Consider the following 27059-nt stretch of genomic DNA (forward strand, 5'->3'; position numbering starts at 1 on the left):
AGCGTTCCAAAGGATTGGAAAAGGGCACAGGTCATCCCCATTTTCAAGAAGGGACGTTGAACCGATGTGCCAAACTATAGACCTATATCTCTAATGCCGATCAGTTGTAGAATTTTGGAACACGTATTATGTTCGAGTATAATGACTTTTCTGGAGACTAGAAATCTACTCTGTAGGAATCAGCATGGGTTTCGAAAAAGACGGTTATGTGAAACCCAGCTCGTGCTATTCGTCAACAAGACTCAGAGGGCCATAGACACGGGTTCACAGGTAGATGCTGTGTTTCTTGACTTCCGCAAGGCGTTCGATACAGTTCCCCACAGTCATTTAATGAACAAAGTAAGAGCATATGGACTATCAGACCAATTGTGTGATTGGACTGAGGAGTTCCTAGATAACAGAACGCAGCATGTCATTCTCAATGGAAAGAAGTCTTCCGAAGTAAGAGTGATTTCAGGTGTGCCGCAGGGGAGTGTCATAGGACCGTTGCTATTCACAATATAAATAAATGACCTTGTGGATGACATCAGAAGTTCACTGAGGCTTTTTGCAGATGATGCTGTGGTGTATCGAGAGGTTGTAACAATGGAAAATTATACTGAAATGCAGGAGGATCTGCAGCGAATTGACGCATGGTGCAGCGAATGGCGATTGAATCTCAATGTAAACAAGTGTAATGTGCTGCGAATACATAGAAAGATAGATCCCTTATCATTTAGCTACAAAATAGCAGGTCAGCAACTGGAAGCAGTTAATTCCATAAATTATCTGGGAGCACGCATTAGGAGTGATTTAAAATGGAATGATCGTATAAAGTTGATCGTCGGTAAAGCAGATGCCAGACTGAGATTCATTGGAAGAATCTTAAGGAAATGCAATCCGAAAACAAAGGAAGTAAGTTACAGTACGCTTGTTCGGCCACTGCTTGAATACTGCCCAGCAGTGTGGGATCCATACCAGATAGGGTTGATAGAAGAGATAGAGAAGATCCAACGGAGAGCAGCGCGCTTCGTTACAGGATCATTTAGTAATCGCGAAAGCGTTACGGAGATGGTATATAAACTCCAGTGGAAGACTCTGCAGGAGAGACGCTCAGTAGCTCGGTACGGGCTTTTGTTAAAGTTTCGAGAACATACCTTCACCGAAGTGTCAAGCAGTATGTTGCTTCCTCCTACATATATCTCGCGAAGAGACCATGAGGATAAAATCAGAGAGATTAGAGCCCACACAGAAGCATACCGACAGTTCTTCTTTCCACGAACAATACAAGACTGGAATAGAAGGGAGAACCGATAGAGGTACTCAGGGTACCCTCCGCCACACACCGTCAGGTGGCTTTCGGAGTATGGATGTAGATGTAGATGTAGAAATAACATTGATTATATAAAATGGCATTATAAGGCAGAATTCACATCTGTGTTCATATTTATTGCTAATGCTAATTTTTCAGGTCTGTACATATCAGTTATAGACAGAAAGGCCATTATAGCCTAGTTTCAGGAATTGCAAGAAATTAGCACTTGCATTGAAATGTAGACCTCGATTTTATTTCTTATGTTCAATGGAGAGTTGGCTGTAAGCCATTTCCAGATTTCTGAAGCTGAAAGTGCTTGTGTACCCAATTTAGAATTTTTGTATTGTTGAACATGAATACAGAAAGAAAAGAAAGGATTTAGACACGTAACCTTCCACAGATAAAACAGCATCTAACAGACCACTAACTGTAAAACTTCACTGGCCAGTGGATCATCATTGAGCATTTGAGAAACATTTAACTGCAGACATTGATGCATTCCCTTTGTAATACTGCTAACTGAACTTGAGATCTTAAAGTACAAAATCATACCTGGCTTCTGATATTTAAATTGCTTCATAATTGAACATCCAAATTAAGAAAACAGTGTTCCCCATTAACTATTTTTGTTATTTTCCAGGAGGAATAGTAAATATTTTAGGAGGTGGTAGTGTAGACTAATTTAAATAAAACATTCCCTGTAATATGTTTTCAGTTTTTATTGGTTACATTTCGTATCTTAGTATTCCAATTCCTATGGATTTATTTATCAGTTGTCTGAAAAAAAAGAAAAGAAAAAAAAAGCGGAGTTTTGCGTGAGTTTGCATAATTGAATTAGTTAACTGTGGTTGTGATTGTGATGTGTTGGGCAGTTTTTCTGTATTATTTTAGCGTGCTGCACCTATTTACAAATGCAGAGTATGCTGACATGGTAACAGATTATATGAGATGTACTTTTTGTTCCAACGGATCCATAGAGAGGGGATCCTGATAGGTGTAGAACATGTCAGAAAAGTAAGAACACTTAATAAATATTTAAAAAGAAAAACAAATATGCTAACAAATCTTTGTACACTGTTACTGCTTGTAGAGAATACTGTAGATAATTTTCTAACTGCAGAGTACTCATGTTTGCACTAAACTGTGTGAGCCAAGTGCATTGTCTCACAGTTATATTTCATATGAATGTGCAAATGAACAGACTGTGGATGATGTAAAAGACATTATTCAGTGGGTAGAACATAGTCCTTCAACAAGTACACACAGATTTTCTACCTGTGTTCTACATAAAAGAATATGGAAAACGTTGAATAAGCACTGCCTCTGCCTTATCATTTACACTGGATGCAAGACCTTTGAGGAGAAGATGAAAGCTAGACGACTGGAATTTTGTCGTTGGATAATTGCAATTTGCCAAGTAATTTCCTTAACGCTGATAAATCCACTTTCACTTTTGTTGGTATCAATAACTCTTGTAACTTGCATTGGTTGCCCAATGAAAAGCCATAAGCCTTTGTGGAGACACAGTTCCAAGAATGATTCTCTGTAAAAATGTGGTGTGGTATTATAAACAGCTGGTTGATTGGATCTGTTGTGTTACTGCATAACCTTACAGGGTCCCACTGCATATACTTCCTTGAAAACAAGCTTCCAGCATTGCTGTTAGAGAGTCCTTTGACTGCAAGGACTGTGTATGTTTTTCCAACATGACTGGCACGTGCACACCCTGATCACCAGGTGATAAATCATCTAAAGGTTACATTTTCTGGAAAACGAATCAGCAGAAATGATGTATGTAATATTTATCTTATTGTTTTTCTGAGTTGTATGTATCACCAACTCCCCATCATATGTTCATCGTGTGGCATCTATGAAACCCACATAAAACCTTTTCAGCATTGGGATTATAATTCAGTATATCCCTTACCATTTATATTGCTAAAAATTTGCACAAAGGTTATAATTACATTTTCGGTAACCATTGGATTCATCCAGTGTCATGACTATCATTCATTTGTATGTTAACAAGTGAACAAGAAATCATATTGTATCAAAATTACATTGTAGTCAGAAGTGTAACTATACTTACATAATTTGTTTAGTTATTTATGTATCAATATGTATGATGTTTGTTGGCCATGTCCTATGCACAGTTATAGACATATTTAATTGCCGAGATTGTGATATTATCCTCTCTAACAAATATTTCTTTGTGATCTTACAACATCATCTCAGCCAATTTTCAGCTGTCCTCTGGTACTGAAACTGCCACAGGTGAACGTGTTTCTGTTTCACTCTGTTGCTCTCAATGTACTGGGTTCCTCATCATCTTCACCTCTCTATAGCAATGTATTTGTACCCAGTATTTATCACAGTGGGCCACTACAATACACACTGCTATCCCCACAAACTTTATCTGTAAGTCAGGCAGGCATAAGAGAAATGCCCATTGAGCCCTCATTCGTTCTAATAAAAGGTGGAGGAGGGAGAAAGAGAGCTCTACTGTGGTCACGTGCATTGGTCCTTTATGCAGAGTCAATGGTGCCAAGTGAAAATGTGTGCCAAACTCATACCCAAACCCATGATCTCCTGATTACTAGGCCGTTGTGTTAACCTCTGCGGCACCCAGACACAGTGCTTATCGCAGTTGTGCAGACTGTCTATGTATGCCTCTTGGCCAAACCACATTGCCGCCTAGCACCATCTATGCACAGTCCTTGTCCATGTCCTCCATGCTTGCTAATTTTGGATTCGTGTTAGAGGTCGGACATAAATGTGCATCCACAATGAAGGTTGTGGATTCATTGCCCATTGGAGCCTGTGCTAGTGTATTGAGCTTCTCTTTTAATAATATGTCATCATTTATGAGTAAATAGGTGATGTGTCAGTGCTCTGGGTAGAGATCTGTGGTGCAGATGTCTCTGTGTTGTGTTTCCTGTGTAGTGATTTCTGAAGGTGGGAAAAATCGAGATTTGAGCACTGATTGAGTACTTTGTAGAGAGAAGTTTTAAAGCAAAGAAAATTCATGCCAGTTTTGAGAACACAGGGAAGGACTCTGCTCCTGTATTCAACTGTTGCCCAGTGGACTAATGTGTTTAAATTTGTTTGGGATGATATAGATGATTCTCCACGAAGTGGTCAGCCAAGATGTGTCACTATCCCAGAAATTATTAAAAAAGTGCAGAAAGTGATTATGGGAGATCATAGACTGAAAATGTGAGATCTAGTGCTTCACAGTTGAAAGTCATCCAAAGTATTCCCAGCTTTCAGACTTTTGTCATGTTGTATTGACCATTGGGGTGTATCGTTGCAATGGTACGTGTATCCATGGTTCATATAATATGTGATATGTGTACCAAGTGTTTGTGTATCTCACCCCCCCCTCTCTCTCTCTCTCTCTCTCTCTCTCCCTCTCCCTCCCCCCCCCCCTCTCCCCCTGCGTCCACCTTCTCCTGCTCCCTCTCTGTCTGTCCATCTACACACAAATATTGCATATATCTCCTCCTTCCCCCTCTCCCTGTCCATTTCCTCCACCCTCTCAGTGTCCATTTTCCTCCCATGTCTTTCTGTCTTGTGTCCTCCTCCCCATCTCTCTGTGTGCATCTCGTCTATCTCGATCCATCTCTCCATAGCCATTTCATCCTCACCTCTCTGTCCATTTCTACTTCCCCCTCTGTGTTTATCTCCCATTCTTACCTCTCTGTCTGCCTATCTCCTCCCCGCATTCTCTGCTCACTCGTCCTCCCGCATCACTATCCATCTCCTCCCTCCTCCTCTTTGTCTATTTCCTCTTCTCCCCTTTATGTTAATCCATCTCCCCTTCCCCTTCACTATATTATGCTCCCACTCTCTCTGTCCAATTTCTCTTTCCCCTTCTCTCTGACCTTGTGCTCCTCCCTCTCTTTGCCATTCTTCTCCCCAGCCTCTCATACCAACACTCCCTCCCTCTCCCTATATCTCCATTTCCTACTTGCAGCTCTCTGTCTGGCTATCTGCCTGCTCCTCCCCGTTTCTCAGTCCATCTTGTCCCCACCCTGTTTCACAATCCATCTGCCCCCCTTCCACTCTCCTCAGCCGTGGTCATCCGTATGTGTAGACCCTGTAAGGCATGCCACACTACCTGCACAACTCTCTTGTCATGCAAGGCAACCTACATGTCAGCAATAAACCCTCATTTTTGCCTGTATCACTGATCATATGGGAGCTAGGAGGTTCTAACCCTCATAGTGCTGGTTTTCATGTTGCACACAGTGTGTCCACGAATATGGATGCAGAAAGCACATATCTTGCACTCCCTTCTGACCATCTCAATTTTTCCATGTGTCCACGACCCCTGTCCACCTTTGTCCTGCCTCTTACCCCTCCTCCACTTCCCACCTGTCTCTGACCATGTCGTCCACCGTGTCCTCTCCTTCTCACTGACCAGCTTCACCTCCCACTTTCTCTGACCATGTCCTCCTCCTCCTCTCTATCTCTCCCCTCCACCCTCTCTGTCTGGCCATCAACTCCTCCTGCCACCTCACTGTCATTCCACTCTTGTCTATCCAGCTCTTCCTCCCCCTCTCTCTTTATCCAGTTCCTCTTTACCCTCTTTCTCTGTCCATGTGCTACTCCCACCGTAGTATGTCCATGCCCCTCCCCCCCCCCCCCCGCCAACTCCATGCTCGTTTCTCTGTCCGCCTCACCCCTCCTTTCATTTTCCAGCTCCACCTCCACTATCTCTCCACTCAGCCATGTCCATCCACATGTACACCTCCTGGAATGCATTTCTAGACTACCCACACAACATGCCTGTCATGTAGGGCATCCTAGATATCAGAGGTTACCAACCCTTTTCACAGCCATCTCCATCCTTATGGGAGCTAGGTGGCTCTTAGCCCCACCGTACTTCTTCCCTGATAATAAGTAGGATGCAAACCAAATTTGTTTACTGATTTTGCTGGTGCTATGGTGACGTTTCTATGGTAACACCTCAGTGTTGATGGTGCTATGTTGATGGATATTGGTTTGATTTTGTAGTTGATAGTGCTTCATAGTTGGAAGCTGTCCAAAGCATTCCCAACTGTGAGGACTTCTGTCATGCTGTGTCTACTATTGCGTATCATTGCCATGGTTTATGTATCTTTGGTCCATTTATCTGCACTTACTAAATGAAACTGTAATGAAATGTGCTGCTTCTCTTTGGAACTTGTCTATTTCCTCTATCAATCATATCTAATGTGGATCCCAGACTGATGCGCAGTATTCAAATATTGGTCAAACAAGTGTTTTGTAAGCAACTTCCTTTGTTGATGAACTCCATTTCCTAAAACTGCTTCTAAAGCATCTGTCTGGAATCAGCCTTACTCGTGGTTAATTTCTGTGATCATTCCACTTCAGATCACTCTGTATGCATCTTCGTAAATATTTTATGTTGGTCAGTTGTGTCATCATACAGTTAGGTGTCTTTCTGTTTATGGTTTCACAATGTTACCTTTGCTTATGTTGGCAGTCACTTGCTACTCCCTACACCAAGCATTAGTCCTCTGCAGGTGTTCCTGCATTTCGCTACAATTTGCTAACACTGTGACTTCTCTATATACAACAGCATCATCTGTGAAAAACCTCATGGCAGTGCCAATGTTATCTTGTAGTTAATTTATATAAATTGTGAAAAGTGAAGGCCCTTTAACACTCTCTTGGAGCACACCCGAAGTACCTTTTCATCTGAAGATCTCTCTCCATGTAGAATGGCATATTGTGCTCTGTTTGCTAGAAACTCTGCAGTCTGGTCGAATAACTGGTCTGATATTCCGTACATTCATATTTTGTTCATTAGGTGGCAAAGTGGAACCGTATTCAATGCCTTTCAGAAGGCAAGGAACATGGCATCTACCTGGGCCCCTGTCTCTTCTGCTTTGTGGGGCATTTTGGAATGCAAGGAACACAGTGTCTACCGGGATGCCAGTATATAGTGCTTTGTAGACCTTGTTTATGAGCAGAGCAAGTTGGGTTTAACGCAATCGTTGCTCTCATCCAAGTCCACTCCCTCTCTGTCCATTGCCTCCTCCCCCTCTCACTATCCATCCCTTCTATCGCCCTCCTGCCTCCGGCCATCACCTCCTTCTGCCTCTCTGTCTGTCTCCTCCTCCTCCTCCTCCTCCTCCTCCTTTCTCTATCACCCTCATCTGTCCCCCCCCCCCCTCCCTCTCTCACCCTCTCTCTCTCCCTCCCTCCCATTCTCTGTACATGTAGCCACTGCAAGGCATATCGATACTACCCACACAACATTCCTGCTATGCAAGGCAGCCCACATGTCTGGGACAGAAACACGTTTTTGCCTGTTTCGCAAATTACACACACACACACACACACACACACACACACGCACGCACACACAAATCAATTTTTGACAATGTAATGTAATTGGATAGGTAAAAAAATCTACTCGCCAAGCAGTGGCAGAACACACACATAAAAGGAGGTTATAATTAGAGAAGCTTTTGGAGCCATTGGCTCCTTGTTAAGGCAGAAGGGTTAAAATGGGAAGGAAGAGGGCTGAAGGAAAAGGACAGGAGAGGTCTAGGGAAAGAGGTAGATTTTGGAAAAATTACCCAGAAACATTGAACATGGGAGACCTACCCAGCGGGAATTTTAGAACATGTTTTTTGCTCACTTATCATGTCATTTCTGGAAACCCAGAATCTACTCTGTAGGAATCAACATGGATTCCGGAAACAGCGATCGTTTGAGACCCAACTCACTTTTTTTGTTCGTGAGACCCAGAAAATATTAGATACAGGCTCCCAGGTAGATGCCATTTTCCTTGACTTCTGGAAGGCGTTCGATACAGTTCCTCACTGTCACCTGATAAACAAAATAAGAGCCTACGGAATATCAGACCAGCTGTGTGGCTGGATTGAAGAGTTTTTAGCAAACAAACTACAGCATGTTGTTCTCAATGGAGAGACGACTACAGACGTTAAAGTAACCTTTGACTTGCCACAGGGGAGTGTTATGGGATCATTGCTTTTTCACAATATATATAAATGACCCAGTAGATAGTGTCGGTAGTTCCATGCGTCTTTTCATGGATGATGCTGTAGTATACAGAGAAGTTGCAGCATTAGAAAATTGCAGCAAAATGCAGAAAGATCTGCAGCGGATAGGCACTTGGTGTAGGGATTGTGAATACATAGAAAGGAGGAGCCTTTATTGTATGATTATATGATAGCAGAACAAACACTGGTAGCAGTTACTTCTGTAAAATATGTGGGAGTATGCGTACGGAACGATTTGAGGTGGAATGATCATATAAAATTAATTGTTGGTAAGGCGGGTGCCAGGTTGAGATTCATTGGGAGAGTCCTTAGAAAATGTAATCCATCAACAAAAGAGGTGGCTTACAAAACACTCGTTCGACCTATACTTGAGTATTGCTCATCAGTGTGGTATCCGTACCAGGTCGGGTTGACAGAGGAGATAGAGAAGATCCAAAGAAGAGCGGCGCGTTTCGTCACAGGGTTATTTGGTAAGCGTAATAGTGTTACGGAAATGTTTAGCAAACTCAGGTGGCAGACTCTGCAACAGAGGCACTCTGCATCGCGGTGTAGCTTGCTGTCCAAGTTTCAAGAGGGTGCATTTCTGGATGAGGTATAGAATATATTGCTTCCCCCTACTTATACCTCCCGAAGAGATCACGAATGTAAAATTAGAGAGATTCGAGGACGCACGGAGGCTTTCCGGCAGTCGTTCTTCCTGTGAACCATATGCGACTGGAACAGGAAAGGGAGGTAATGCTACATAAAGTGCCCTCCGCCACACACCATTGAGTGGCTTGCAGAGTACAAATGTAGATGTAGATGAGAAGGAAAGGTAGATGTATAGAACAGGCTCATAAAACTGTGAATCTCTACTTCTCACAAATGGTAGAGAATTGCATCATGATAGAGTGGTATGGAAGAGGGGAATTGTCCTATGCAAACAGGGAACCAACAAACAATGGAAGAGACAGACACAACCACAATGCTCCCCACAGTGCCCAATAAGCTAGGAAACATGCTTACGAATCAGGGAGCAATGAAGTGCATTGTGGAATGTGACAAACAAGAAGTGACATTATTGTAAAAGTAGTATGCATAGTTAAATTTGGTAGTAAGTGTAGTTTTTTATTTATAGTAGAAATAGTTCTCTGATTATTATTATTATTATTATTATTATTATTATTATTATTATTTATAGTAGAAACAGCTGTGGTGATGGGAGGTAGTATTGTGTAGGAGATAATAATGTATACTGCATAATTTATGTAAGAATCAATAGGTTCTGTGTTTAAATTATTGGTAACAGGCTATAATGGAGTAAATAAATAAAACAGACAGTAGTATCTATTATATCAGTCATGTGGAAAATATGTTTCTGGTATCAGTCATCCATTTTATTTGCAACATGAAATAACTGTATGAAAAATCTTTTCAGATTACAAATTTGCTTATTTAACTTATAAGCCACAAAGAGATGAATTCATTGAACACAGCTTTGATTACCTTTATTTCTCACCAGTTTTATTTTGGGGAAAAAACACTCGTAGGTATTTGATTCCAATCATCCTGTGCTTGTGTTATTTGAATTGGTAAATTTTAAACACGTCAAAAAATGAGGGAAGATCTGTTGTAGTTGATAAACTCCCATGATCAGAAATTTATTTTCTTACAATACATTTTTCTTAAGATGAGAATCCACTTACTGATAAGAATTCTGAAGGTCAGTGAAGGTAGTGGGGGCTGTTTGTAAGGAAAAGGCACTGTGTTAGTACAAGTTTTCTAGGCCTGACAGTGTAATGTATACTGACTCAGAGCTTAAGTGTTTTCTGTTCTTGCAATAATCAAGCATTTTACTTCTTTATGTACAGTGTATGTGATATTTCTTTTAGTTTATTTATGGTACAAAATTTATCACTGTTGCGGCAGAGGTCCTGCTATTTTACGTATGGATGAAAACTTTTGTGTTTTTTTTTATAGGTTATGAATGAAAAGCTGAATCATTGTTTTGAGCTGGTTGAACTACTGTCTTCCCATCTGAATGACCAGCACCACACTCGCCTCGAATGGATGATAATAGCTTTAATCATGATTGAAGTAATTTTTGAGATTTTACATTATATTGAGAAGTTATCTTAGTTTCTTCTTCTTTTTAAAACTTGTACAGAATTTTCTGAAACAAAAACTGTAAACTCTGAATAATGTCTATCCTCGAGAGGACTACCGAAGAAATTATGCTTCTGTCAAATAACTGACATTTTACATTTTTTTAATGATACGCTTATAGAAATGCATTTTGTGTTAACCTTATTTGTTTCTTATAATAGAAACACATAAAATAGATGGATGGATATAAGTGTTCTGTGCTGTTTAAATGTGTGGCGTTGAAGTGGTGTATTATGACAATGTGCCAAAATATATTTGCTTTGGAGAAACAAAAACACCATTCAGTTTTCTGTTTTTGTATAATATCCTCTGTATTCACTCCTTCAGTGATATTAAACAGACTAAAATACTCATTGCACACAAAATGTCAGATATAGATAGGTCTTAAGTTGGACAACCTCATATACACAGTCTGATCAAAAGTATACAGACACTTATTGGCAGGCATTAATATGAGAGAAAGCAGATGGCAGTTATAAGAGTCGAGGGGTATGAAAGGGAAGCAGTGGTTGGGAAGGGAGTTAGACAGGGTTGTAGCCTACCCCCAATGTTATTCAATCTGTATATTGAGCTAGCAATAAAGGAAACAAAAGAAAAGTTCGGAGTAGGTATTAAAATCCATGAAGAAGAAATAAAAACTTTGAGGTTTGCCGATGACATTGTAATTCTGTCAGACAGAGCAAAGGACTTGGAAGAGCAGCTGAACGGAATGGACAGTGTCTTGAAAGGAGGATATAAGATGAACATCAACAAAAGCAAAACAAGGATAATGGAATGTAGTCGAATTAACTTGGGTGATGCTGAGGGAATTAGATTAGGAAATGAGACACTTAAAGTAGTAAAGGAGTTTTGCTATTTGGGGAACAAAATAATTGATGATGGTCGAAGTAGAGAGGATATAAAATGTAGAATGGTAATGGCAAGGAAAGCGTTTCTGAAGAAGAAAAATTTGTTAACATTGAGTATAGATTTAAATGTCAGGAAGTCGTTTCTGAAAGTATTGGTATGGAGTGTAGCCATGTATGGAAGTGAAATGTGGATGATAAGTAGTTTAGTCAGGAAGAGAATAGAAGCTTTTGAAATGTGGTGCTACAGAAGAATGCTGAAGATTAGATGGGTAGATCACATAACTAATGAGGAGGTATTGAATAGAATTGGGGAGAAGAGGAGCTTGTGACACAACTTGACTAGAAGAAGGGATTGGTTGGTAGGACATGTTCTGAGACATCGAGGGATCACCAGTTTAGTATTGGAGGGCAGTGTGGAGGGTAAAAATCATAGAGGGAGACCAAGAGATGAATACACGAAGCAGATTCAGAAGGATGTAGGCTGCAGTAGGTACTGGGAGATGAAGTAGCTTGCACAGGATAGAGTAGCATGGAGAGCTGCATCAAACCAGTCTCAGGACTGAAGACCACAACAACAACAACATGTCCACCCTTCACATTTATGATGACTTTCAGTGATGCATGTTAATGTCTGTGGAGGAATGGTAGCCCATTATTCCTCAAAAGCCAAAACCAGAGAAGATAGTGCAAGGTTGCCACAGATTCTGGAAATCAGAGAATATCAGGGAATTTCAAACACGTCAGGGAAATCAGGAAAACATCAGGGAAATTTGGAAAAAAACACTGGAAAAATCTCATTTTTGTCTCAGTAGATGAAATGCATTGTTTACTGAGTTGTCATGCATCGTCACTGGTTGGGTGCAGCTGAGTATGCGCCCTGTTTCCCTACTCCATCATTTCTACTGCTTCTTTCCTTCCTACTAATCCCCTCAGCTTGCAGTCAGTCCTGCCACCATTTCTTGCTGCTAGCCTAGCAACAGCCGATGAGAGGCAGGGAGACACGAGGAGTCGTTTGTTTTGGTCTGATTCTCAGAGACTGTAGACGCAGGAGCCAGAGTTGCATGTGAGTGATTGTGCAGTTGTGTGTGTGCTCTTGTTTTCTGACAAAAGCTATGGCTGGAAATTTAGTTGTGAGAATGTGATCATGTATTCTACATGCCTGTCTGCGGCTTAGCAGTCATCTTGATGGTGAGTTGGTACCTATCTTCATTATTATTGTTTCTGACAGTATTTGAACAAGTTATCTGTTGCATGGATTGATCACCGTGGTCTCATTTCAACAACATGCTGTCTGTGGCTCGTGAATTGGTGGCCACACAAGTGGGTTTCTTCAATGGGCCACAACCGGAGGCCATTTCTGGGGGTGTCTGTAATTGATCAGGCTTGCTGATCTGAAGCCATTCTATTCCCACCAATGTGCAGGCCCTGCCCATCGGATCTAGTCTCACCGATCCGTGCATAGGTCGGGTCTGTTTGTGCGTGGCGTAATGCAGCAGATTTTCACGGTTTATCCATGGACTCAGGACTGTGGTGCTCCTCAGTAGGCCAGAGGCCATGGACAATGGATTTCAGGAATTGTGACTGTCTCACCGCAAGTAAGTGTTGCATTTTATAGACATTTTATTTGTTGTAGTACATTTTCGCACTTCATATATTAGAAAGTATGGATGGTAAGAAGAAGAAAATTGTATCAGTCTCTGGTAGTTTGTATATCATGTACTCATATATTTCTTGAAAAAAAAAATCACACACTACCTGTAAGATAATAGATATAACACATTGGGTAATAACTGACAATAATGAACATAGTAGAACTGTATCTTTATTGGTGGTCACCTACAGTGTTGGTTTACACAATTCTTCCCCACCTTATAAGCTACTTTCAAGAGGCTTACTTTTTCTGAGGTTATTTCTGAAAACAGTGAAGGTATTTTAAATGTGTGTTGCAACTCCAAAGAAACACACATTTTTTGTCACAAAATGTGTTTCATTTTATTGAAATAAAATAACATCAGTGGTTTTAATGAAACACACACACCATTTGTCTTGCTTTCTCCATCTAAAAACAGTTCATTACAAATGATGTTGATATTAGTACTCTTGCTCATATCAGGAAACGCTATTTCATGCAATTTTCTGTGTCTGATCTCCTCAATGCACTGTTGTTTTTGTCCATTAGTAAATGAAGTCTGTCTGGAATGTCACTGATGGATTTGTTACTCAGGTTGCATCCAATGACTAGCCCATATTCAAAGACACTGAAAACTGACTGACTCACTCTGCTGTTACTGCTAATACTCCACAGCTTTCACACTAACCAGTCCACCCCTTGTAATATCTAGTCCTCAATTCTACATTACGTGGGGTGTTAGGATACTTGTAACTAGATAATGTATCACCATACTCTGCTATTGTGTTGGAAACTAAGAGATTCCTATTTCTGCGTCCCAACAAGGAACTGCTTGAGTACATAGTGTATTTATCATGAGTCCAATTAATACTGTGTTTGTAGTACATTAGCCACTTAAAATGTATATCATTACCCAAGCTTTTGTGAAACTTTACCTTCATCCTCATTCGCAGGGCATCAGATATCCACACCAGAACATCCCTCATGGGTCTCAGTACTTGAGCAAGGCTTATTACCAATAGTTGTTGCCACAGCAGTTACATAAGAATTGTTTCTAAAATGTGGATGGCTTAGTGATAAGCCATTGATTGTCTGTTATGATTCTGCCAACTAGGGGTGTGAAGTGGAAATGTTGATTACCCTATTATTGTGGTTGTGTTATTTCATTGTCATTACAAATGCTCTTCCATCAGGGCCTGATCCACATCACACACAAGGAGTTACAGCCAGTCCCGCAAAAATTTATCTGATCCATGTAATAAATTTATGAGGTTTTTCAAATAATTTGTAAGTTTTGTGTAGCAGTTTATGCTCATTAGTGATTAAATCAGAGATAGCCATCGAGTTGTGGGTAGAGCAGTGCTGTGGCCATGATGAATGGAATAGTTCACTATGTTATGTGACTAGAATGTCATCAGACATTGTTGACACAACAATCAGTTACAGGATGCCTAAGATAATCAATATCAGTACCTTTGATGAAAATTGCTTGACATGTGGGGTGCTCAAACTGTAATCCTGCATTTACAGGAAGCAAGCATTGGGGGCCTGCTCCAAAGTCCACAAAATCAAAATGAAATTTCATGCCTTTGAATGTGATCAATATAGATCTATAAAATATAAACCTTGCCATCAAAGCACTACATTCCTTCTTTGATATCTTCATTATTGAATGAGGATGGGAAACATTACAGCAAACTCGTAAAGCAATTAATAATTTCCATATGCATATTTATTGTGTTACCAGAGGTGACCCATCCTATACACAAATATAAGAGGTTAATTATTTGTTTGATAACAAAAGTAAGCGCATCAAAAAATTTATTAAGTAAAAGTACTAGGTTATTCATAATTACTTCCAGGGTTCTTGCACAAAAATTGCAAGCTATACAGGAAAATAGACACACATCAATGGCTAGAGCATCTCTCCAAGTTTTTAAGTCTCATTACAGATGATCAATATGGGTACTGTTTGTAACTCTGCAAGCATCAGTATGTAGTCAAACTCTTGCCATATAGATCCCAACAAGTCACAGTCAATACCAGCAACTGCACCAATTATACTTCCTGGCAACTTTTCCAAATTAAGTGGCAGTGGAGGCAAGAACACACCATCTTTGACATAACTCTGTAATAAGAAATCACATCAAGTTAGGTCAGGTGACCGTGGAAGCTACTGAACAAGAGGAGATTTAACATTGAAAGTGTGTCCAAACCAATGCTGAGGGGGAATTCGGCATTAGTATAATCATGGATAACTGATAGAAAGTTTGTTGGAACATTGTCTTGTTGCAAAATGAAGTCTCCACTGTCTTGCTGTAAGTGTGACATAGGTCTTGTCTTGCAGCGCATCCAGGTACATGAAACAAGTCAGTTTTCTCCACAAAGAAACATCATCCATGAACTTTTGAAGAAAAAATGGTGCAAAAGATATTGTGAACTTTCGGTGAATCACTTATAGGTTCCACAATCTTACCCGGATCTTCTATTCCCAGACACATTAGTGATGACGATTCACCTTTCCTGACACATAAACATGGTCTGCAAAAAACTGTGTTCTTCCAGTAGCTGCTGCAAGTCATTACAAAAGTTAGAATTATACTCATTGTCCCGAGTAGCCAGCATATGTAACAGCTGCAGCAGGTATGATTTTACATGCAGACACTTGCATAGAATACGTCAAGACAGTTGACTGCAATATCTGCTGTTCTCTGCTCACGCATGTTGTTCTCCAGGCTCCTGAAAAATGATTCCCACACACTCCATCTTCTCTGCCGATGATCCTATGGATTGTTTTGTGTGTTGGAGCTTTTACCTCATATTTGATGTGGAATAATTGCTGACCGGTGCAGTTGACTCACATTTAGCAAGTTCAAGGGCAGGAAACACACAGATCGCTTCATTATATGCCATGATGTGAAATACTTCCCCTGTAGTGTGCACTTTGCAAGTGTATTACAAATCAAAACATGTAGAGATGCTATATCAATTTTCTGTATGTCCCATAGCACTCGTCTTCTCAAACTTGTGAATAACTCTGCATAAAGTCACAGAATAACTGTGTCACTTATCTCTTAATTTCACCAGCGTTGTTCAGCAGTATGTTTCCTCAACAAATACATACAACATGCCCTTTGCACTTTTTCACTGCCATATGATATCAATGTGTAGTGTAGATTACACTACAAAGGTGTAGTGTGATGCAGTTCAGTGCTATGCTGGTCTCAAAGTGCTTAAAAGGTTCAAACCCTGAAAACTATGGTCTGAGTTATCTCTTCTTCTGTAACCTGTAAGCAAACACTGTTTTCAGCATTCATTAAAGATAAAAATATGTTCAATAGAATATCACACTCATTGCCAATCTACATGAAGGGCAGCTGTTGCTTAGGTCTCAAAAATCATATGAAGAAGATAATACAGTAGCGACTATTGATGAGTGTCACTATTATTTACGTCCTGTTCTCAAAAACTGGTGAAATAATGCTGGAGGTACCAAATTATAACTGGCTCAGTCAGGAGACATGAGAGTATGGATGTGACAAGAACACCAAACAGGCTCTTTAACCTCACCACACATACCATTTTTCTCACAAAGAACTTCCATATTCCAAAGTGAGTCTTCCACTGTGCAGTGGAAAATTGCGCTTTTGAAACTTTGTTGTAAAATAAAGCATTGCACTGAAATAGGGCTCAGACTTAGAACTTAGCCTTCGGCAAGAAATGATTTCTTCGACTAAGCTATCTAGACGATTCATGAACTGCTATCTCAGTTTCATTTCTACCAGGACCATGGCCTACCTTTCAAATTTCACAGAAGCCCTTCTGCATACCTCGCTAACCTTAAAGCTCCATGAAGAAAGGTTTTTATGGAGAAATGGCATACCCATTCCAAAATAAATCTTTCAGTATGCAGTAGAATCAGTGAATTATTGAAACTTTCTGATTGGTTAAATCTGTGCTCCGTTTTTTTTAAAATTGTGACCATGTTTGTGGTTTGCAGTCAGCCATTGTGTACTTTCAAACACTATGTTACAAGTATGTACCTACCAGTCAAATGGTTGGCTGTTGAATGAAAAAGTATTGATGTCTGGGTGAGATTTATTGCTAATCAGTACCAGAGATTTTTGTAGTGGAACTCTGGTGAAAAGTGAAACCATGCAGAACTAACTAAGTGATCCAAGTTGCTTAGAGGTAGTGTTCCATTTCTGTTGATAAGCCACCCAAGTTGTGCATATGGTGTACACATTTTACCACCATTGGTATCCAATTTTGACCAATTTTTTATGGAAGACTCTAATGCTTTAGACGACAAGAATCGATGTGGAGCTGATTTGCCAACTTCACACCACTTTCACATCAGTTGACTTACTTGGTATGCACACCCGATCTTCCTTTCGGGATAGTCGGCCACGTCGACCTCCGAAACCATCTTCTCCGAAAAACAAGGCTGGTTAAGGGAATTTATCTGACTCTCTCTCTCTCTCTCTCTCTCTCTCTTTCTCTTTCTCTACCTCTACCTCTTCCTACCTACCTACCTTTCTCTGCTCATGAAATAAGTGGATACTCGTAGAATACTTTTAGTTTAGTCTTGGTATATTTCAACATCCACAAAGAACAAATTCACCATTTCTCACATAAATGTTTGAAAGTTTGCAAGTCAACCGATTTGTCTCGCATTAGACTCGATTAAATACATTTACAATAGTGTTGGTTTAACAACCACGTAGTTTATGAACAACTCTTGCTTCTAGCAAGTGCAACACATGAATTACTTGAAAGTCTAACCTCATTTCTTCATTTGTCTTTAACAATCATCACAGTCACTAAAATCACAGAATAATACATAAACACTCCTTGTTCTTCTCTACACATACACTGAAACTCTATGGATCGTACAGCAGGTACTTGTCTGCCGCTGCGTCCACAATTTGCTTGTGACTGTTTTTAGACTTGCACACACACACAAACATGCAATGCACAGTAGGTCGGATTCGTCTCTCTCACACTTCTATTTAAAATATCATGTGTTCGAGACAGAGGAAGACCAAGTGGTTCTAGAATTTACGCATAAATTCTCGAAGAACTACATATTCCCCCGATCAGGTTGAACATGCGATATTTTATATACAATCGTTATGTAATTTATATCACATATAATAGCAATTCATATTTCAATAGTATACCTTGTTCTTTTCATAACTGTTAATACCTTTTTTCTTATTAATTACTTATTCCTTATTTTTTCATTTTACTTTAATTATAAAACATGAACATTTCAATCAATGGTGGAATTCATTTTCTTATATCTAGAAATCGTGAGGACTAAACCTTTCGTTTCCAATCGTAAGCTCCAGGTGTTCATGACACTTGAGTACTTTATTCCTTATTCTAATTACTTGTACTATTTTTTCCTTAGTACGTACTAGTATTATTTATAGTAGTTTGTAGTCTGGAGGAACTCTGGGCAACTGAAAGTTTTCTTTTCGACACTCGTACATTCACATAAAACATAATAATGCTAGTGATATATAGAATTCAAACTTAACAGAATAATTCCTATTCAGTGTGTGACTTCTGTCATGATACTGTCCTTTTCCCCTAGGATCAGTACCTATACCTTACATGTGGGCTGACCCTATGAGTTTACTTCCTCCTTCCGTTCTGGTAGGTACGCCCCTTTATAAAACATTCCTATTCATCAGGCCACATGTCATCCTATCTCTGTGTAGGTAGATGTGCCCTATATCCTTAAGCCGTCGGCACACAAGCCGTGCATCCAAATGTTGAGCGTTGAGCGTGCCGAGTTTCTGACGTCATAGCGTGGAATAGCACGTTCCAGAGTCTTTCCGAACATGCAGAGCAATATCAAGCATGTCAGATATTCTGAGCATGCATCTCAGTGTTGACCAATCAGATGGCACTATTCCACCTACATCAAATGCACGCCATCTCCCTTCAGCATTGAGCTGTGAGGCGCCATATTGGCATTAAGTTCAAGCCTTTATGTAATTATATCGTTTCTGAGCACCAGCAAATTGAGAATCATTCGAAAACCCATTATTAACTGCATGATTTGTTGCAATAAAAATAATGAGAGACATCATATTCGTGGCAAAAGAATTATTGTAACTTGCGTTTTATTAGAGTACGTCATTTGAAGATAGTGACACACTGAGGATCCACCAAAAACACATTGTTCTTGGTACAGTTTGTTATAATTAAATTTCAGTTAGTAACATAGCTACGGTTAAATCATTGAGCAACTGGCAACATCTTAGAATTGGCCATAAATGAATTGTTGTCACTTTATCATAGTGAGTAGTGTTGTTGATTCATGACCAGATACGTGATCTGATGATGGTTTGCGTCTCGCCAAGTCTAAATATAATTTTCCTAACATTTGCATGTATAATATGTTCTGATGCATTATTATTAGTTTAATGTAAGTATATACTACAATGTTTGATGTTATGTAAATATAAGTTCACCTTTTTTGAGGAGTGAGTTTGTTTGATTGGCTTGATCTCCAGGACAGCTTGTGCTACTTGTATAAAGATATTTTGTTCCTTTTTCTTTTGAGTTTTGTAATTTACATGTTGTAAAGATTCTGCTACTGGGTAGGAACAGTGATCAAGTAAGAATGACCTTAGCGTTTTACTAAAATGTGGGAAAGATAAAATAGTGTTTATCTGATGTGGAGAACTATTGCAAATTTGTGTCGCACTATTTGTAATGGAACTTTTATAAGCCTGTGTCCTTATTGATTCAACTTGGTACTCCCTTTTTGTCTTAAAACATGTACATCAATACTGAAGTTTTTATTTGTGTATATTATATATAGAACATTATATATAAAAACAAAGATGAGGTGACTTACCGAACAAAAGCGCTGGCAGGTCGATAGACACACAAACAAACACAAACATACACACAAAATTCAAGCTTTCGCAACAAACTGTTGCCTCATCAGGAAAGAAGGAAGGAGAAGGGAAGACGAAAGGAAGTGGGTTTTAAGGGAGAGGGTAAGGAGTCATTCCAATCCCGGGAGCGGAAAGACTTACCTTAGGGGGAAAAAAGGACAGGTATACACTCGCACACACGCACATATCCATCCACACGTACAGACACAAGCAGACATATTTAAAGACAAAGAGTTTGGGCAGAGATGTCAGTCGAGGCAGAAGTGTAGAGGCAAAGAAGTTGTTGAAAGACAGGTGAGGTATGAGTGGCGGCAACTTGAAATTAGCGGAGATTGAGGCCTGGCGGATGACGAGAAGAGAGGATATACTGAAGGGCAAGTTCCCATCTCCGGAGTTCGGATAGGTTGGTGTTGGTGGGAAGTATCCAGATAACCCGGACGGTGTAACACTGTGCCAAGATGTGCTGGCTGTGCACCAAGGCATGTTTAGCCACAGGGTGATCCTCATTACCAACAAACACTGTCTGCCTGTGTCCATTCATGCGAATGGACAGTTTGTTGCTGGTCATTCCCACATAGAATGCATCACAGTGTAGACAGGTCAGTTGGTAAATCACGTGGGTGCTTTCACACGTGGCTCTGCCTCTGATCGTGTACACCTTCCGGGTTACAGGACTGGAGTAGGTGGTGGTGGGAGGGTGCATGGGACAGGTTTTGCATCGGGGGCGGTTACAAGGATAGGAGCCAGAGGGTAGGGAAGGTGGTTTGGGGATTTCATAGGGATGAACTAACAGGTTACGAAGGTTAGGTGGACGGCGGAAAGACACTCTTGGCGGAGTGGGGAGGATTTCATGAAGGATGGATCTCATTTCAGGGCAGGATTTGAGGAAGTCGTATCCCTGCTGGAGAGCCACATTCAGAGTCTGGTCCAGTCCCGGAAAGTATCCTGTCACAAGTGGGGCACTTTTGTGGTTCTTCTGTGGGGGATTCTGGGTTTGAGGGGACGAGGAAGTGGCTCTGGTTATTTGCTTCTGTACCAGGTCGGGAGGGTAGTTGCGGGAGGCGAAAGCTGTTTTCAGGTTGTTGGTGTAATGATTCAGGGATTCCGGACTGGAGCAGATTCGTTTGCCACGAAGACCTAGGCTGTAGGGAAGGGACCGTTTGATGTGGAATGGGTGGCAGCTGTCATAATGGAGGTACTGTTGCTTGTTGGTGGGTTTGATGTGGACGGACGTGTGAAGTTGGCCATTGGACAGGTGGAGGTCAACGTCAAGGAAAGTGGCATGGGATTTGGAGTAGGACCAGGTGAAACTGATGGAACCAAAGGAGTTGAGGTTGGAGAGGAAATTCTGGAGTTGTTCTTCACTGTGAGTCCAGATCATGAAGATGTCATCAATAAATCTGTACCAAACTTTGGGTTGGCAGACTTGGGTAACCAAGAAGGCTTCCTCTAAGCGACCCATGAATAGGTTGGCGTACGAGGGGGCCATCCTGGTGCCCATGGCTGTTCCCGTTAATTGTTGGTATGTCTGGCCCTCAAAAGTGAAGAAGTTGTGGGTCAGGATGAAGCTGGCTAAGGTGATGAGGAAAGAGGTTTTAGGTAGGGTGGCAGGTGATCGGCGTGAAAGGAAATGCTCCATCGCAGCGAGGCCCTGGACGTGCGGAATATTTGTGTATAAGGACGTGGCATCAATGGTTACAAGGATGGTTTCCGGGGGTAACAGATTGGGTAAGGATTCCAGGCGTTCAAGGAAGTGGTTGGTGTCCTTGATGAAGGATGGGAGACTGCATGTAATGGGTTGAAGGTGTTGATCTACGTAGGCAGAGATACGTTCAGTGGGGGCTTGGTAACCAGCTACAATGGGGCGGCCGGGATGATTGGGTTTGTGGATTTTAGGAAGAAGGTAGAAGGTAGGGGTGCGGGGTGTCGGTGGGGTCAGGAGGTTGATGGAGTCAGGTGAAAGGTTTTGCAGGGGGCCTAAGGTTCTGGAAGCTCCGCCTGGACATCGGGAATGGGGTTACCTTGGCAAACTTTGTATGTGGTGTTGTCTGAAAGCTGACGCAGTCCCTCAGCCACATACTCCCGACGATCAAGTACCACGGTCGTGGAACCCTTGTCCGCCGGAAGAATGACGATGGATCGGTCAGCCTTCAGATCACGGATAGCCTGGGCTTCAGCAGTGGTGATGTTGGGTGCAGGATTAAGGTTTTTTAAGAAGGATTGAGATGCAAGGCTGGAAGTCAGAAATTCCTGGAAGGTTTGGAGAGGGTGATTTTGAGGAAGAGGAGGTGGGTCCCGCTGTGACGGAGGACGGAATTGTTCCAGGCAGGGTTCAATTTGGATGGTGTCTTGAGGAGTCGGATCATTAGGAGTAGGATTAGGATCATTTTTCTTCGTGGCAAAGTGATACTTCCAGCAGAGAGTACGAGTGTAGGACAGTAAATCTTTGACGAGGGCTGTTTGGTTGAATCTGGGAGTGGGGCTGAAGGTGAGGCCTTTGGATAGGACAGAGGTTTCGGATTGGGAGAGAGGTTTGGAGGAAAGGTTAACTACTGAATTAGGGTGTTGTGGTTCCAGATTGTGTTGATCGGAATTTTGAGGTTTTGGAGGGAGTGGAGCTGGAAGTGGGAGATTGAGTAGATGGGAGAGACTGGGTTTGTGTGCAATGAGAGGAGGTTGAGGTTACAGAACCTTAGGCCCCCTGCAAAACCTTTCACCTGACTCCATCAACCTCCTGACCCCACCGACACCCCGCACCCCTACCTTCTACCTTCTTCCTAAAATCCACAAACCCAATCATCCCGGCCGCCCCATTGTAGCTGGTTACCAAGCCCCCACTGAACGTATCTCTGCCTATGTAGATCAACACCTTCAACCCATTACATGCAGTCTCCCATCCTTCATCAAGGACACCAACCACTTCCTTGAACGCCTGGAATCCTTACCCAATCTGTTACCCCCGGAAACCATCCTTGTAACCATTGATGCCACGTCCTTATACACAAATATTCCGCACGTCCAGGGCCTCGCTGTGATGGAGCATTTCCTTTCACGCCGATCACCTGCCACCCTACCTAAAACCTCTTTCCTCATCACCTTAGCCAGCTTCATCCTGACCCACAACTTCTTCACTTTTGAGGGCCAGACATACCAACAATTAACGGGAACAGCCATGGGCACCAGGATGGCCCCCTCGTACGCCAACCTATTCATGGGTCGCTTAGAGGAAGCCTTCTTGGTTACCCAAGTCTGCCAACCCAAAGTTTGGTACAGATTTATTGATGACATCTTCATGATCTGGACTCACAGTGAAGAACAACTCCAGAATTTCCTCTCCAACCTCAACTCCTTTGGTTCCATCAGTTTCACCTGGTCCTACTCCAAATCCCATGCCACTTTCCTTGACGTTGACCTCCACCTGTCCAATGGCCAACTTCACACGTCCGTCCACATCAAACCCACCAACAAGCAACAGTACCTCCATTATGACAGCTGCCACCCATTCCACATCAAACGGTCCCTTCCCTACAGCCTAGGTCTTCGTGGCAAACGAATCTGCTCCAGTCCGGAATCCCTGAATCATTACACCAACAACCTGAAAACAGCTTTCGCCTCCCGCAACTACCCTCCCGACCTGGTACAGAAGCAAATAACCAGAGCCACTTCCTCGTCCCCTCAAACCCAGAATCCCCCACAGAAGAACCACAAAAGTGCCCCACTTGTGACAGGATACTTTCCGGGACTGGACCAGACTCTGAATGTGGCTCTCCAGCAGGGATACGACTTCCTCAAATCCTGCCCTGAAATGAGATCCATCCTTCATGAAATCCTCCCCACTCCGCCAAGAGTGTCTTTCCGCCGTCCACCTAACCTTCGTAACCTGTTAGTTCATCCCTATGAAATCCCCAAACCACCTTCCCTACCCTCTGGCTCCTATCCTTGTAACCGCCCCCGATGCAAAACCTGTCCCATGCACCCTCCCACCACCACCTACTCCAGTCCTGTAACCCGGAAGGTGTACACGATCAGAGGCAGAGCCACGTGTGAAAGCACCCACGTGATTTACCAACTGACCTGTCTACACTGTGATGCATTCTATGTGGGAATGACCAGCAACAAACTGTCCATTCGCATGAATGGACACAGGCAGACAGTGTTTGTTGGTAATGAGGATCACCCTGTGGCTAAACATGCCTTGGTGCACAGCCAGCACATCTTGGCACAGTGTTACACCGTCCGGGTTATCTGGATACTTCCCACCAACACCAACCTATCCGAACTCCGGAGATGGGAACTTGCCCTTCAGTATATCCTCTCTTCTCGTCATCCGCCAGGCCTCAATCTCCGCTAATTTCAAGTTGCCGCCACTCATACCTCACCTGTCTTTCAACAACTTCTTTGCCTCTACACTTCTGCCTCGACTGATATCTCTGCCCAAACTCTTTGTCTTTAAATATGTCTGCTTGTGTCTGTACGTGTGGATGGATATGTGCGTGTGTGCGAGTGTATACCTGTCCTTTTTTCCCCCTAAGGTAAGTCTTTCCGCTCCCGGGATTGGAATGACTCCTTACCCTCTCCCTTAAAACCCACTTCCTTTCGTCTTCCCTTCTCCTTCCCTCTTTCCTGATGAGGCAACAGTTTGTTGCGAAAGCTTGAATTTTGTGTGTATGTTTGTGTTTGTTTGTGTGTCTATCGACCTGCCAGCGCTTTTGTTCGGTAAGTCACCTCATCTTTGTTTTTATATATAATTTTTCCCACGTGGAATGTTTCCTTCCATTATATTTATATATAGAACAGTGTGACTAGGATATGAACAGTGGAGGAAATGTGCATTTTAATGGAGCTAATGTGGGAATTTTATGCATGCCTGTTGAGTAAAAAGTGTGATTTACGAACTAGAAACATCCCACAACTGCCGTTTGAGTGCATTGCGATTGTGTATACCACATTGGGGCCCATGTACCGTATGCACAAATCGCATCGTTCATGAGCGTTCAGCAGCATGTTGAGCTTAGCACGCTCAGCGTTAACGTTTGAGAGCACGGTCCATGTTCAGACGGCTTTAGCAAATGCCAGGTACGTCCCCCTTATCCTTTATGAGTAGGCCTCCTGGTTCATTGCCCTAGTATACATATTTATGTACACTATAATTAAATATTTCCTGGTAAAATAAAAATCTATTTTACACTTCTCTCTCACTTCTTATTACTCATTTAATACCCTAGAGTCCTCCTCTACTTTTCAACTTCTATAATCTTAGTAGTTACTATGTCTACACATATTACTCAACTCATGGTAGATACTGCGTGTATCTATTTTGTTCGAGCCCCACTATCTTACTATTTATCTGAGTATTCGCTACCCTGACTTTTCTTAAATAAGCATCACAATTTACTCCAATCTGGCTTGTGTTCTCCTTCATTACTCATGCTTCCTGCGTATGTGTACTCGTTGTAAGATCATCACAGTTTTTCTCTACTTATGTACGAATGCAATATGGGATCTTCAATGTTCTTTTGTATATATTCTCTGTGTGTATGCATAAGTGTGTTTGTGTGTTCTGATTCTTTGGCCTTCTTATGCGAAAATAAGCTGTAGGTTATTGGAAACCAACGGAGACTAGGAAGGACTCCTGCGATAGAAGTATATGAATATGGAAAGAGGGAAAAAATAGTTAGGTCCTCAAAATATAAGTAAGAAAGGAAAAGATAGAAATGGTTGCTAAGATCGAAGAAGAGAAAGGAGACAGCCCCAAAGACAGGAAACCCTTCTCACCCCCCTTCCCCAAGATCCCTACCTCTGTGGTACTTGAGTGGGAAGCCATAGGAGGTATGGTTTTAAATCATCTCCTACAGAACAGACATTCCCACCTTCACCCTTGAAGTCCCTGAAGACAATTTTAGCAACCCTATGGAGATGGCAAATGGTGAAGAATCAGTCACACTTGTTTGTGAGGGTTATTTGAAAGGTGTGATGTGTGTTCTGTGTTAGCCGTGATTTATATGTGGGTGTAAATCCTGCCCTTATTTACATTACCCACCCCTTCCAAAATCAATACAAACCCTCCTGTCTACATCACTCATGAAAGGTATAAAATATTCTATACAAAATAGAACAGTATACGCTATAGTGTCATTATTTAATTATTCATCCAATGTTATATGTTCTGCTAACGTAATATTCACTTCCATTTATTAAGACATATATTCATTAGGAAATATAAATTTGAACTGTGGACCGACTATGGCGGTACGTCTGTCGAAGAATAATGTAGCTGTCCTAAGGCCAGCTCAGCGAGGACAGAAACCTCGTGTAGAGCAAAAAGGCAAAAGCTGACTTGACTATATCACATTCTGCATGAGAATAGTATTCCCATGACCGAGGGAGATAGGAACTGACCAGACACCTAATATATCCTGTCCCAAGGCTGTGCCAAATGACTGAGATCGGAGACAACATGTATGCAGTTCTGTGCCTCATGCTGCAGCCGAGCAAAGCCATGACATCTAACTGACTGGAAGAAGAAAATCTCTTACCAGGAGCAATTTTGCACGACGTAGTAACAAATGCTCACTGGTATGTTTCTCTCACAGCCAAGGATGACACAATCAAAAATTCATAGGGAGTTAGAGGTTGTTAGTAGCCTAAATGACTGGAACAAGTAAATCTCTTACCAGGAGCAATTTTGAATGATGTAATAACAAATTCTAGCTGGTAAGGTTTTTGCCAGTACCTCTAAGTGTGGGAGGACAGAATAGTTTAAGAGTTTGGGGAATTCGGTGCATGAAAATTATTACAGGAGAAACACCATGTTAACGTCCCTAGGGGATACGTGACTCTGCCCGGATCCCATGGATACGATATTAGCTTCACTTGAGCAAGAGCAGAGCAATACTTCTCTTTACGTTTGTGAATCTTCAGGTTTTGGCGGCGCAAAGACTGTTCCATTAAGTTTCGGGTGTGCAGCCGCAAGAAATCTCCTTCTTCTTCTTCTAATATTTCGGCTGTATAACATTCAGCCATCTTCAGAGTGAGCCGCAAGACGTCTTGCGGCTTACTCTGAAGATGGCTGAACGTTATACAGCCGAAATATTAGAAGAAGAAGGAGATTTCTTGCGGCTGCACACCCGAAACTTAATGGAACAATTCTCTTTACATTTCTTTGGACATTTTTCCCAATGC

At 41.7% G+C, this 27059-nt stretch overlaps 1 protein-coding gene across 1 annotated transcript in view; it reads left to right on the forward strand.

The window, feature by feature from the left end:
• Nucleotides 1-10736, forward strand: part of LOC126418662 (required for meiotic nuclear division protein 1 homolog) — a 95679-nt gene extending 84943 nt beyond the window's left edge. Inside the window, exon 6 of the mRNA XM_050085546.1 lies at nt 10294-10736. Within this exon, the coding sequence (XP_049941503.1) occupies nt 10294-10452 (159 nt within the window). The 3' untranslated portion in view covers nt 10453-10736. The remainder of the gene's footprint in view (nt 1-10293) is intronic.
• Nucleotides 10737-27059: the final 16323 nt, after the last annotated feature.

Source organism: Schistocerca serialis, chromosome 9, assembly GCF_023864345.2.
Source record: "Schistocerca serialis cubense isolate TAMUIC-IGC-003099 chromosome 9, iqSchSeri2.2, whole genome shotgun sequence".
NCBI classification, from domain to species: Eukaryota; Metazoa; Arthropoda; class Insecta; order Orthoptera; family Acrididae; genus Schistocerca; species Schistocerca serialis.